Genomic DNA, 13044 nt, shown 5'->3' with positions numbered 1-13044 from the left:
CAGCTGAGTTGTATATATCTTTTAACTAAAGAGAGGCTCCTTTAAGGCGAGGAAAATAAACCTTGTGCATGGGAGCAAGACAGAAAGAAGGACAACAGGTGTGTAGAATGTGTTGCTGCTCAGCAGGGCTGCCTTTCTTTAGAAATAGACTCCTGGCATTTTCAGGTAAAGTAAAACATGAGCAGCTTTATTCAAGTACAGTGGACAGGGAGCTCTGCTTAATCCTCAGCCTCCATGCCCACACTGCCATCCTGCTCTCACTCACCTGTACAGGATGTTCCCTCTTCAGGTACTTCCCCTTGACTCAGGAAATATTTACACATATAAGAGACTATGAAGTCCTCGAGTTCCCCCCCCCCCAATGTGATTAAACTAAGGGTCATCAGCTTTGATTATTTCAGTCTATTTTCAGGAGGGAATAGAATGGTAAAATACACTTGGTCAGCATAATCTGAACAGGAGTAGTGTTCTCTGCTATGGAAGAGGATGCAACGGGTACAGGAAAGACACAAAAGAAATACCTGTGGGCTCATGCCATACAACGGAATACAATTCATGCCTCAGCACTTGGGGGCCATAATCCAAGAGTAAGAATGGTATCTCTCTCTGTGTGTGTACGTTCTTTAACAGCAACTGCATGGCAAGAAGACACTTTTGAAACTTGCAAGGAATTCTAAAAGCAATCTGCAATATAACATGTTGTTACTGCTTAAACTGGGCAGGGTGAGAGATCCTTAATGGGTGATTGTACACATTCATTTAAGGGGACACCTCAATGAGCTTTCATGGATTTAAGCACAAATGGACTATGTCTGAAGCTCTCAAAAGGGGGAATCTATTCTGGAAGATTGGCCCTTTTGGCAAAACCCAGAGAAACAAATCACTAGCAAAACTTGAGCTAGAGAGAAGGTGGACACAATATTGTAAGTTATGTTCTAATTCCTCAGGGCCATCAATGCAGTTTATTAATGTTAAATATTATTTTAAATCTCTCTAATATATAATTTGTGGTTTTGAACATAACTGCTTGACCCTGTTTAGGATATTAAGGTACATATATCTGCCAGGGGAGCTGCTTATGGGAGCCACATTACTGCTAGGCTTCTTCCTTGGTTTCAGTTTCAGTATTTGGCAATAAAGGACATCAATAATGTTTAATATTTAGGGAAGGACAAGGCAACCTGAAGCATAAGGAGGAGATCTCAAACTCCATTACACAGACAGAGTCTGGAAGATCTGCAAACCCTTAGACTAGGGTTCTGAGTCCTGAGGCCGTCTAGGTGTTGTAGGACTACAGCTTCCATAAACCCCAGCCAGTATGGTCAGGGGTCAGAAATTATGGGAACTCGAGAACATCTGAAGGGCCACAGGTTCCACATCCTTGCCTTAGGTATATAGTTGACTGCCCTGCCCCAATAATAATCTGCTTTTACTCAAGGTAAAAAAAAAGGTAAGGGACCCCTGGATGGTTAAGTCCAGTCAAAGGTGACTATGGGGTTGTGGCACTCATCTTGCTTTCAGGCCAAGGGAAGCTGGTGTTTGTCCACAGACAGCTTTCCAGGTCATGTGGCCAGCATGACTAAATTGCTTCTGGCACAAATGGACACCATGACGAGTACCAGAGTGCATGGAAATGCCATTTATCTTCCCGTTGCAGTGGTACCCATTTATCTACTTGCACTGGAGTGCTTTCGAACTGCTAGGTTGGCAGGAGCTGGGACAGAGCAACAGGAATTCACACCGTCGCAGGGATTTGAACTGCTGACCTTCCAATTGGCAAGCCCAAGAGGTTCATTGGTTTAGACCGCAGCACCACCCGAGTTACTCAAGGTTCTCCATTCTTACCAGCGAAGAAGTACAACCATGAATGACAGAACAGTCTCCTTTTCTTGCTGCGTTAAATGGCAGCAGGCCTCAGAATACTTGCTTTATTACAAGTGGCTTTGATCAGATGTCTTGCTATTGAGCGGTTTGCCAAAATAAATGCAAATTTGACAAAACACAAAGAAGCCAGAGACAATTGCATAATTTTCAAAGAGACTAAACTCCATTTCCAGGAGACCAAATTCAATTGGCACCACCTACTGAGAGAGTATGTTTTAAAAGCTATAAAATGAAGGGATGCCTGACTTAGTCAATTATAAACAATTGCCTGTAATGATATCTGTTTTGACTCACATTGAATTACCCTGCTGTTTTAGCATGCATTGATATTTCTGTCTTGCTGTCTAAGACTTCCTAGCTGATTCTTTAAACGGACAAGACAGGGCTCCTCTCAGTATATGCTAATGGAAGGTAATACTACATATTTTAAAGGTTATATATGGATTCCTCTGAGATGTAAAATCAAGTCTGGTATCACAATGAGGGTTTTGATTGTTCCTGAGCTTCCATCTACAGGTTCACTGTGTATACCATATGCAACCACGCACCTTACCACAAAAGAGACTTAAACATAGTATGAAATGTAAAAGATTTTTTCAGCATTTACTATCCCACTCTTCATACAAACAATGATTCTCAGCACACCTTGCAGAAAAACACCCCCTCCCCCCAAAAAGAAACACAGCAGGAAAAAAACCCCCCGGATAAGACAGACTTAAAACTGAGAGATCTAAAAGACCTGGGGAAATTAAAAGGTCTTTACCTAGTACCAAAAAGATATCAAACTTGGAACCAGGAAAACCTCCTTTGAGAGAGACTTCCAGAGCTAGTTGACCACTAGTTAAAGGCCTCTACATGTGGTCAACATTCCTTTCACCTACAATAGGTGTATGAAATCAATGAGAAGGTCTTCTATGTGGCTAGGTTTGTTTGGAAGACAGTGATTCCTAAAGTACTGTATTCCAAGACTGTTACACTTTAATCCAGAAACTGTTACACTTTAATCCAGAAAGTGTTCAGTTTTTGTTCAGTTTTTGCTGGTAAAGCAAGGACTAGTACAAGACACCAAACTACTATGCATTCCAAGTTACAAGATCTTTGTGTTGGCCACCTGTCAAAAGCTCCACCTGATGAATTCTAATGGTTTATCACAAGGACACCCCCTTTGTTCACTTATCACACCAAAGCAAGTTATATGGGAGGTGTTACACTAATTTATGGAATAAAGGCCTATTCTACAGAAGCTGCAGACCACGTTGGAAAGCAAATTAAAAATCTTATAATTTTTTTTCAAATAAAAATATACGTGTCAGAAAGAAGATGTCTAATCATAGCTGCCAACTTTTCCCTTTTCTCGTGAGGAAGCCTATTAAGCATAATGGAATTTCCCTTTAAAAAAGGGAGAACTTGGCAGCTATGTGTCTAATGCAGCTTTCTTTGTGGTGTGTGTGTGTGTGATTTAGATCAAACAAGCACAACTCCCATTCTGCACACACACACACACACACACACACACACACACACCTGGAGTAGCGAATTCCGGAATAGTATTTTCCAAATATTCTTCCATTTATATACATTACTCTATTCCAATTAATCATTCTTACTCTTGATGGAAGAGGAGGTTAGGAAGAGAGGTGATAAGTTTGCTACCTTTGCGTGATTTATCTGAAATTGCAAATACAGTCATACCTCTTGCGAATGCTTTATGTTGCATTTTTTCAGGTTAAGAATGCAGCAAACCCGGAAGTGTTTACTTCCTGGTTTCACCGTGCGCGCAAGCACAGAATCATTCTCTGCGGTTTGCGCATACGCAGAAGTGCTCTATCGCACTTTGCACATGCGCAGAAGCACCGCTCTGGTTACAGACTTTTCAGGGTGCAAACAATACCCCGAAATGGATCGTGTCCACAACCAGAGGTACCACTGTAATATTCACTAAACAACACAATGGCAATTGGTACTAGTAAATATCAACTTTTTATTTGGGGTGAGCTTCCACAAGTCTCCTGGCAAGCTCTACTGAGACAAAATGAAAATGTGGTCATTTGTGATGATGAAACTATTAAGTAGCGACTTACATGATCAATCAGTTCACGAACCATTCCATTCCATTGTCCACTGGAATCATCCCGGGCTCCGTATTTTCCATCTTCCACCAGCCTTATCTCATAGGTAAATCCAAGGAAAGTTGACAGTTCCCTGAGGAGGTCGATGCAATATCCCTCAAACCTATCATTCCCATACAAAGGTTTATCAGACTTCTTGAACATCACATATGGCTCTTCCTGGGGGGAAAAATGAATGTAGAGAGGAAGGGAGACTCTTCAGTCACTGCAGTTCAGGAAAAACGAATTGCAAATACATTTTAAATATATAATTTTAAATCCGGAAAGATTGATTTGATCATGTTGTACTGATACTATCATTACATACACACAATAATTCATTTTTTAAAGTAAGGAGATATAGCTGTAGTAGTAGTTGTTGTTGTTGTTTAGTCGTTTAGTTGTGTCCGACTCTTCGTGACCCCATGGACCATAGCACGCCATGGACCATAGCTGTAGTACTTTCAGCTAAAATGAATTTCTTTCATCAATTAGTTATTGACACCAGTTGTATGGTTTGGCAATAACCATTAACTGGTTCAAAATGAGAACATATTAACACTATGATTACTCAGAAATTGATTAATGCTGTTGTTATTATTCAAAACTCAATAATTAGAAAAAAATGCACGCCAGTGGACTCCTATGTGGTACACCATCATAAATATCACTGCAAGAGTCAATGGGTCAATTCTGCAAAAATTTACCATTATCCCTAAATTCCATTCTACAGGAAATTAGTCATGTGGCTAGCTGAGTCTAGTTTGCTGGATAATGCTCAAGACATTTTAGTCTTGCCATGGCAAGAGCCATTGCTCTGTGGTAGAGCACATGTTTGGGGGAAGGGCCATAGCTCAGTGTTAGACCCCTTCTTTGCATGCATAAAGTTTCAGGTTCAATCTTTGGTTTCTCTTGATAGAGCTGGAACGACTTCTCTATGAAACTCTGGAGAGCGGCTACCAGTTGGTGTAGACAACACTATGTTATATGGACACTGACTTGGTATAACACAGTTTTCTAGGTACCTATATTCTATTACAACAGAGCTAAGAATCGTCTTAAATATGGCCACTGATTCCCCTTAAAACATTGCTTACATTCTTAAAGCTGTGGATGCCAGTGCCTTTTCAAATTATTTCAGAAAACTTTAAAAAACCTTCAGTTCTCCCACTGTCTTTCATGCACACAATTTTCTGCTCTGCACCATCAGTTTACGCTTCATCATTATATGAAAAAAGAAGCCTATGGACAAATTAAACCAAGGATCACACGCAACCCAGTATTTTAATCTCTTTGATTTTCCAGGAGAAGCTTATGATGCATTTGCAGCTCTCCAGAGATATATTTAGTCCATTAAGTAATGCATGAAATGGCAAACACATCCAACAATTGGCAGATCATTAGTAATTTGTTTCATAAGCACTGAGAATGTAAAACAAATACAAAATTTCTGCTGATTTTCCAGGACTGTTTTCATTAAATACAGTATTCCAAGGCACTGAAGAATATAATCCTGATTCCAAATGAGTACTCAGTTGGTCAGCAATAACTTTTAATGGGGCAGCCACTTTAAGAAGAGGAAGTCCAATACATCCATCCTGTCCCACACAGATTTTATACTTTTATTTGAACCCAGAGAAGCTCTACAAACATTTCAGTCAATCTGCTGTTCTCTCGACAATCAGGTGCCTGTAACACATACCCAGTTCTAATCTAGAAGTACAGTGGAGCCTCGCTAGACGAAATTAATTCGTTCCACGGGTCAATTCGTGTAACGAATTTTTCATCTAGCGAGTCCCAGTTTCCCATAGGAATGCACTGAAACTTAATCAATGCATTCCTATAGGCTCTGGGGGACTGGCGGCGGCCTGGCAAGCCAAGGGGAAGACAGGAAGGGGCAGCAGCCGCACCGCCGCGTTTCGGTTCCATCCCCCCTGGCAAAGGAAGATTAGCTGTCAGCTTCCCTCGCTGACAGCTGATCTTCCTTTGCCGCTTTCTATGGTCGCGCTTCGTAAGACGAAGCGGCGGTCATAGAAAATTTTGTCATCTTACGAATGCCTCTCGCAATGCAAAACTCTTTCGTCTAGTGAGTTTTTCGTTGTGTGAGGCATTCGTAAAGTGAGGCACTACTGTACAGTATACCTATGCTAAAGAGGTCTCTCCCCTGTGTCTCTGTGAAAAACCATGTGGAAATTAAGTAATAATAATAATAATAAATAATAAAATTTTATTTATACCCCGCCCTCCCCAGTCAAAACCAGGCTCAGGGAGGCTAACACCAATAAAATTACAATAAGACATAAAAGAAAAGAAAACAATTAATTAAAATACAGATTAAAATACAATATTAAAATTTAAAATTTAAAATGCAGCCTCATTTTAAGTAGTCTATAAATCCAAACCATGAGGTAGGAAAACACAGGCATCAGACTGAATCCAACCCAAAGGCCAGGCGGAACAGCTTTGTCTTGCAGGCCCTGCGGAAAGATGACAAATCCCGCAGGGCCCTGGTCTCCTGTGAAAGAGCGTTCTACCAAGTTGGGGCCAATACTGAAAAGGCCCTGGCCCCAGTTGCGGCCAATCTAGCCACCTTATGGCTCAGGATCTCCAGAATATTGTTGCTGCTAGATTTCCAGCCCAGTTGAGAACATTTCTCTCCCTTGAACAATAGTCTGAGCATTCTCACAGCTGTTCTCTTAAGGCCACACCGCAGAGCACATTCCTATCTTGCCAGGAAAGGGGCGTGGCTGCCACTTTGAGCAGCTTCCTTTTTCAAATTAATATTCAATAAGAGAGAACCACAGTAGGGAGATAGTGAGAGCATATTTCTATAATATCTATTTTTTACTTAATCATTTGTATTTATATGAATGTGAAAGGAAGACTGGGAGGAGAAATGGTGAGTTGTTTGTGTGTGCTGCAACTTTCAGCACTTGTGTTTGATTGGAAATGTAGGGTTTGTGTGTGTGCCTTTTAGATGTGAGAGAAGTGAGGATGTTTTGCATTCCTGCTCTTTAGAGATGTGTGTTTGTTTAGCTACAGTGAGAACAGGATGCTGGACTAGATGAGTCTTTGACATGATCCATCCAGCAGAATCTAGGGTTGCCATATTTCAAAAAATATAGCAAACTCCCCAAACTGTTGAGCCTTTCTTAAGGAAAACCCCAAAGTTGTCCGGGAAAATCCGGACGTATGGCAGCCCTAGCAGAATCTTCCACTGTGGTGATTATTAAAACACAAACAGAAGTTCCTCATAGGGGAGGCAGGATCACTCTTGAATGCTCATGCCATTTATTTCTGCAGCTTATACCGTAGTTATTAATCATATATCTCCTACTCAAGTCTGTGAGAGGAAGCTGTGGTTTGCAAGGAGGTGGTGCTAACAGTTAAACCCACAAAGCTTCATCATACTTTGAACAGAATACTGTATTGCCTGCACAGTTTTTCTTTCTCAATAAGTCAATTGGCAAGAATCTCCTTGTCGTTATACCTTTAAAAACAAGCATAACAGATGATCTGGAGATTTAACTTAACTTTAAATTCCTCCTCTGACACTGGCTCATTTTGTGGGGTTGGGTACATTACCCTTGTATCCTTTCAGTCAAAGGGGTATTGAACTAGCCATAGCTAACAGCAGAAATAAAACAATACAGTGAAACCTCGGTTTACGCCTACCTCGGCGAGTGTTTACATCCAGGTTCCGCGGTGTCGGATGTGCAGACAGGATCTGCGCAGCTCGCGCATGTGCAGACAGGATCTGCGCAGCTCGCGCATGATCTGCACAGTGTGTGCGTGTGCAGAAGCGCTCTATCGGTGCTTCGCACATGCGCAGAAGCGTGTGTGCCTTCGGCGAGCGACCGCCTCCGCAGAACAGATTGAGGTCGCAAACCGAGGTACCACTGTACTCAGGTGGCACGTTAGATGCAAAGGAAATATGTCACAACAAATTTGTTTTTATAAAGATTTTTTGTTAAATTTTCCATTTTACATATCAAAACAACTGAATAGGCTACTACATAAAGTACGGCAGTGTAGAGGATGGTTCAGATGAGAACTCAACTGTGCAGGGCTTCTATGTAGTACAGCGGTACCTCGGGTTATGTACCTGATCCTTTCTGGGGTGCCATTCACAACCCGAAAAGTACGTAACCCGAACAGAGCTTTCGTGCATGTGCAAAAGTACAATAGCACGCTTCTGCGCAGAATGCTTCTGCGTATGCTAGCGCAGCGAACCCAGAAGTAAACACTTTCGGGTCCGCCGCGTTCGTAACGTGAAAGTACGCAACCCAAAGTGTACGTAACCCGAGGTATGACTGTACATGATCATGGGTTGCACTCTGCCTGCATACCCCACCTAGGCAAGCTTCTCCCAGCAGACAGCCACACATTGGGTTTTGCTGAAGACCCACTTGCCTGGATATCTTGATGGTGACTAGATTTAGTACATACAGTAGGCTGCAGCAGCAGGCTGGCCTAACCGGGAGGCCCAGGTTACATGTCTCACACCGACCCAGCCGTTGCTCTTTTTCACAGGGCCCACTTTGCAAACTGCTCAAGATTCAAAGTGCAACTATCGTTGTAACTTGGCTAATTCCTTTCTTTTGCTGCTTGCCTTGCCAGAATGATAAACCCCACTGGCTGTAAATCTCATGGAGTTTTACTCTTTTGCATAAATATAAGCCATGATGCAAGCAAGCAAACAGACAAAAAGCGAAGAATTCACTGGGAGCAAAATCCCTGCTCCACCGCAAAGATTTCAAGCGTCTTGAAAAATGGCCTATAGCCCAATACAATATAAAACATGGTGCTCTCTAAGGCAAAGATGAGATGTGTGGAGAGCCGGTAATATACCAAGCCACGAATGCTTCATACACAAACACCCTCCAGTACTTCAGAAAAGATAAATTATTTAGAACTCCTAGTCATGTCAGCTCATATTGACTTTGTCTCCCAGTGGAGTTGCACAGAGACCAGAAGCAATCCCAGATCAGCTCACTCGCAAGTGTTATGTCGGACCACATTTCTTTGAAAAAGTCATTAGAGTCACAGAACCTACTTCAGAATAACTTCCAAAGCATTCATTCAGATTAAAAGCTGACAATGCTCCAAGCAACCAACTTTATCTATTTATAGGTTACCTCAACGTTTAAACCCTGAAGATGTTTTAATCCTATAGAATTAATTGTGCTGCATGTGTGAAAAGTTGAATCCACTAAGATCAAAGCACACAAGACTTGACCAACTTATCATTCTGCAAATAGTTTTATTTATCATTTCATATCAACCTCTTTTTTTTAAAAAAAAGAGTGAACTCTAAACAGAATTTGTTCTCTGCTATTGTCAGCCATATTTACTCATGATCAATGGCATGCCACGCTAGTATGATTCCTTATGGCCTACTTCTTGTTTACATTATAGTTTTAATGCAGCCAAAGGTTCTCTCGTTTCTTCAAATTAATATAGTAGCATCTCTAACCATTAATCCAAATAGATTTAATTTTATGCATACTGAAGGTAGATCTATAAATAGATACACACACACACACACACACACACACACACACACACACACACACACACACACACACATTTCCCATAGATAATTTTAACTTGGTGTTTATCTTCACTAATTACATTTGCTTTTCTCTACCTGCCTCTGCACTGTGTTGTTCCTGATATTGTGGAACAAAGACAGAAACTGCCATAAGCAAACCACAAATGTTCGCCGAGCTTTTGATACAAGAGACCTCAAACACATTAGCTTTGCAGCTTCTGCTGTTCCACTCCCTCTCTGTAGTTGGCCACACCTCTTCACTCCTTAACTGCAGGGCTAAAAGCAACAAGGAACCTTACTCTCACATGCCCCTTTTCTTTGTCTGCTCACATTGAACTTGGGTAACTGGGTTGCTTCTTATAATAAGCAGGAGACATGTTTCCCATACTGGATTTTCCAGCAGTGACCTGGAGAGGCTCCCAGTTGAATGTCCCTGATCAGGAGCAAAAATTACTCACATTAGTATAAGGCAGCTTCCCATGTTCCTGTGTAACAACATTAGTCCATCTAACCCAGTACTGTCTACACTAACCATCAGTGGTTCTTTGGGTTTTCAGACAGGGTCTCTCCCAGCCCTACCTGGAGTGGCTGGGAATTCAACCTGGAACGTGTATGTGAAGCGGATGTTCACCTTTAGGGTTTACTTTACTTTAGGTTTTCTTTTTCATGTGATAATCAAATTGATTATTAGTATCCAGTAAGTATGGAATTTCTAAAGAGACCATGACTCAGTAAATATATTTTCTTATTGCAGACATTCTACAGTGTTTTTATTCCATTTTAAGTGTGGAAATGTGGTACTGTTAAAAGAAAAAGAAAAAAGAAAGATGGTCATATTTGAAGCACAATTATAGCCATGTTTGTTCAGAAGTTACCCTTATGTTAGCCATGGATATCAGGATTGCAATCTTAGAGAAAGAAATCTACTGCACACTATGGCTTTGAGGATTTAAAAGGGCTGCCATATCTAATTAACATTTACGTCAGATATGAAGAGTACACAAAGGGCTTTTACATTTAGCAGTTTGGACTTCAGAGAGATAGAGACCTAAAGTTGTCCAAAAACCCATACAATCAGTCAAAACAATTTAATGTCTTACTCTGACATGCTGCTAGCCACTTGACAAGAGTCTCAGGCCAGGAGCAGACTTAAAGCAATATGAACTGCTCATACTCTCATTGCCATGGGTCTCTCATTGCCATGGGTCTAATTAAACTCTGTGGCTACAATTAGCAGGTTAAGCACTTTTAAGTCCCATTGTTTTCAGTGTGACAGATTTGTGCTCATGTTTACTGAAATCAAAGCAACTTAGAAGTGCCTTTCTAGGGTTAGGCTATACTTCTTCTTTTTAAAAAATGAAATCCATTTAGAAGCAGTAACATGAACAGTCTCACCAAGTATGGCTAACACTGTGTGTAGATATTGGCGCCAGAAGGGTAGGACAAATTAGAAAGGACTGAGATGTGTGCACTATAAAAATGATGTGCAACATGAAAAGCAAGCCAAATAAATTGGAAAGGTCAAATAATCTGGGTACATCTGAAGACAGATTTTGGTTGATAACTAGGAGAAACTACTTAATGGTTAAAAAAAATGTTATGGGATCTTAAAGATGAAAAAAATCTACTGCAGCATACTTTTTCATGGGCTCTAATTCATGAAAGTGAATTTACGAAAGTGAAATGACACAATAAGTCATTCAAAGGCTGACCAGAGGCTTAGGTGCTGCTTGCGTTGCCTTGATGCAGCCTTTCTCAACCTTGGATTCCTGGATATTGTTGGACTACAACTCCCATTATCACTAGGGTCTATTGATAAGAGGGCTCTGGTCTATTGGGGCAGACCCTTCCTGGTATAGAACTCATTTCTTTTATATTGTGGATGTTACCACAGCAGTGCTGTCTAGGGTTGGTGTGGATGACATCAAGGCATTGAGGTGATGGAGGTCTGAGGCTTATATGTGTAGTGGAGGGGAAGCCTGATTCTTTATTTGGTTGATTGTGTTTTTGCTCTGTTTTTAGAGCTGCATGGAGGATGTGTTGATGCTTGGCGGTGTTAGTTTGTTGATACAGTCAGAGGGCATCGAGATCAAGACATGGCATCCAGTTGGGGTTGTCCCAGTATGCTACTGGTCCATGTTCCTGAAGGAGAACTCCATTTGTGCAGTCGATCACGTGCTAGGCTTGCTGTCTGTGCTGATCAGCTGATTGGCACTTATAGCAAGGCTGCTTTGAGCAGGGATCGGCTATACTATGGAGTTTCTGACCAGGAACTCTGTAGTGCAGCAAATGCCAGTGGGGGTTGCTGTCACAGCCTATCAAACAATCTGTGCTGACAGAAAGCCTCCCTTGCCAAAGAATAATCAAGAGCAATTTAAGGCTCTTGATTGTTCCTTGGCAGCTGCATTTCTACCACTTACCATACTTTACATCACGTTTGAAATCAGACGTGTGATGGGTGGGCATGGAAAATGGTGGCATGGGACAAAGAGGGGCCCACGCTGCAGGTTGAGGTGTCCTCATTAGGTAAGGTAATGTAAATGGTAAGGTAAGGTAAATGATGTAGCATCTAGGTAAGGTAAGGTAAATGATGTAGCATCTAGCAAAGAGCACTACTGAACATATGATGTTCCGTATGATCCTTAACTTCTCCAGTTGGCAAGCTGCATTTATAGCATGCTGCTCTTCAAGGGTTATATTTTTGTTTGAGAGTAACCCAGTGAAACTGGCTAAAGCAGAAACAGTAGAAATAAAAATAATAACCCTTACAATCCTCTGTACCCTTTTGGTTACTTTGCAATGTGTCCTGTGGCGTCTGAAAAGAATCTAACTAGAAAAGAGGTGAGTATTAGCTGAAACACATTTGATTTGATGTCCCACCCCACCCCACCCCACCCCCACCCCAGTTATCCCAGAGAGCTTTATTCCAGGCGGGCAGAATACAGAAGTGAGCTTCTCTGCCAAGGCTTTTCTAAAATAGAAAGCACTGTAGAATGAAAAATGAAGGGGTGTTCCATTTTACGCTGCTCAGCAAAGATGATAGAAGTGAAGCTATTAGTAGTTAGGCAACAATTGAAAGCCATGATTCAGAGCCAGAAGAATGCCATCTCGTGCACACAGTTTCCCCTTCATTGTCATCGTATGAGCCTCTACCCTGCCAAAACTCTTTAGCAAACAACAACAAAATGCAAAGAACTTTCCACAGAGCTAACTTCCTCAGACACTTCATGATCTATGATGCTCAAGAGCCTTTTGTGGATTCCTCTTTATCTGCCAAAGTGGGCTGGACTCTGTCTTATGCTCCTACTGTAGTTTTTTTAAAGGATTGTGCTGGAAAAGCTAATCTAGCAAAGTATTGAGATGCAAGAGACTTTTCTAAGGTATTTCATGCTGATAATTAAATCTTCTGTTCTTAAATAGACATACTGCATTATCCCTGCCCTTAGGGCAATTAAAAGTATCAGGACTAAGAAGCTTGACTGATACAAGCTTACTTCT

The 13044-nt window shown here is 41.3% G+C and overlaps 1 protein-coding gene across 1 annotated transcript in view; it reads right to left on the bottom strand.

The window, feature by feature from the left end:
• The window catches only part of LOC118082226 (glutamate receptor ionotropic, kainate 2), a 282953-nt gene that overhangs the window by 21787 nt on the left and 248122 nt on the right, over positions 1 to 13044 (bottom strand). Inside the window, exon 10 of the mRNA XM_035109323.2 lies at positions 3966 to 4172. Coding sequence (XP_034965214.2) covers positions 3966 to 4172 — 207 coding nt within the window. The remainder of the gene's footprint in view (positions 1 to 3965; positions 4173 to 13044) is intronic.

The sequence above is a fragment of the Zootoca vivipara genome, chromosome 3, assembly GCF_963506605.1.
Source record: "Zootoca vivipara chromosome 3, rZooViv1.1, whole genome shotgun sequence".
Classification (NCBI taxonomy): Eukaryota; Metazoa; Chordata; class Lepidosauria; order Squamata; family Lacertidae; genus Zootoca; species Zootoca vivipara.
The sequence above is the reverse complement of the archived record's forward strand: the minus strand, read 5'-3'. Positions and strand labels throughout refer to the sequence as shown.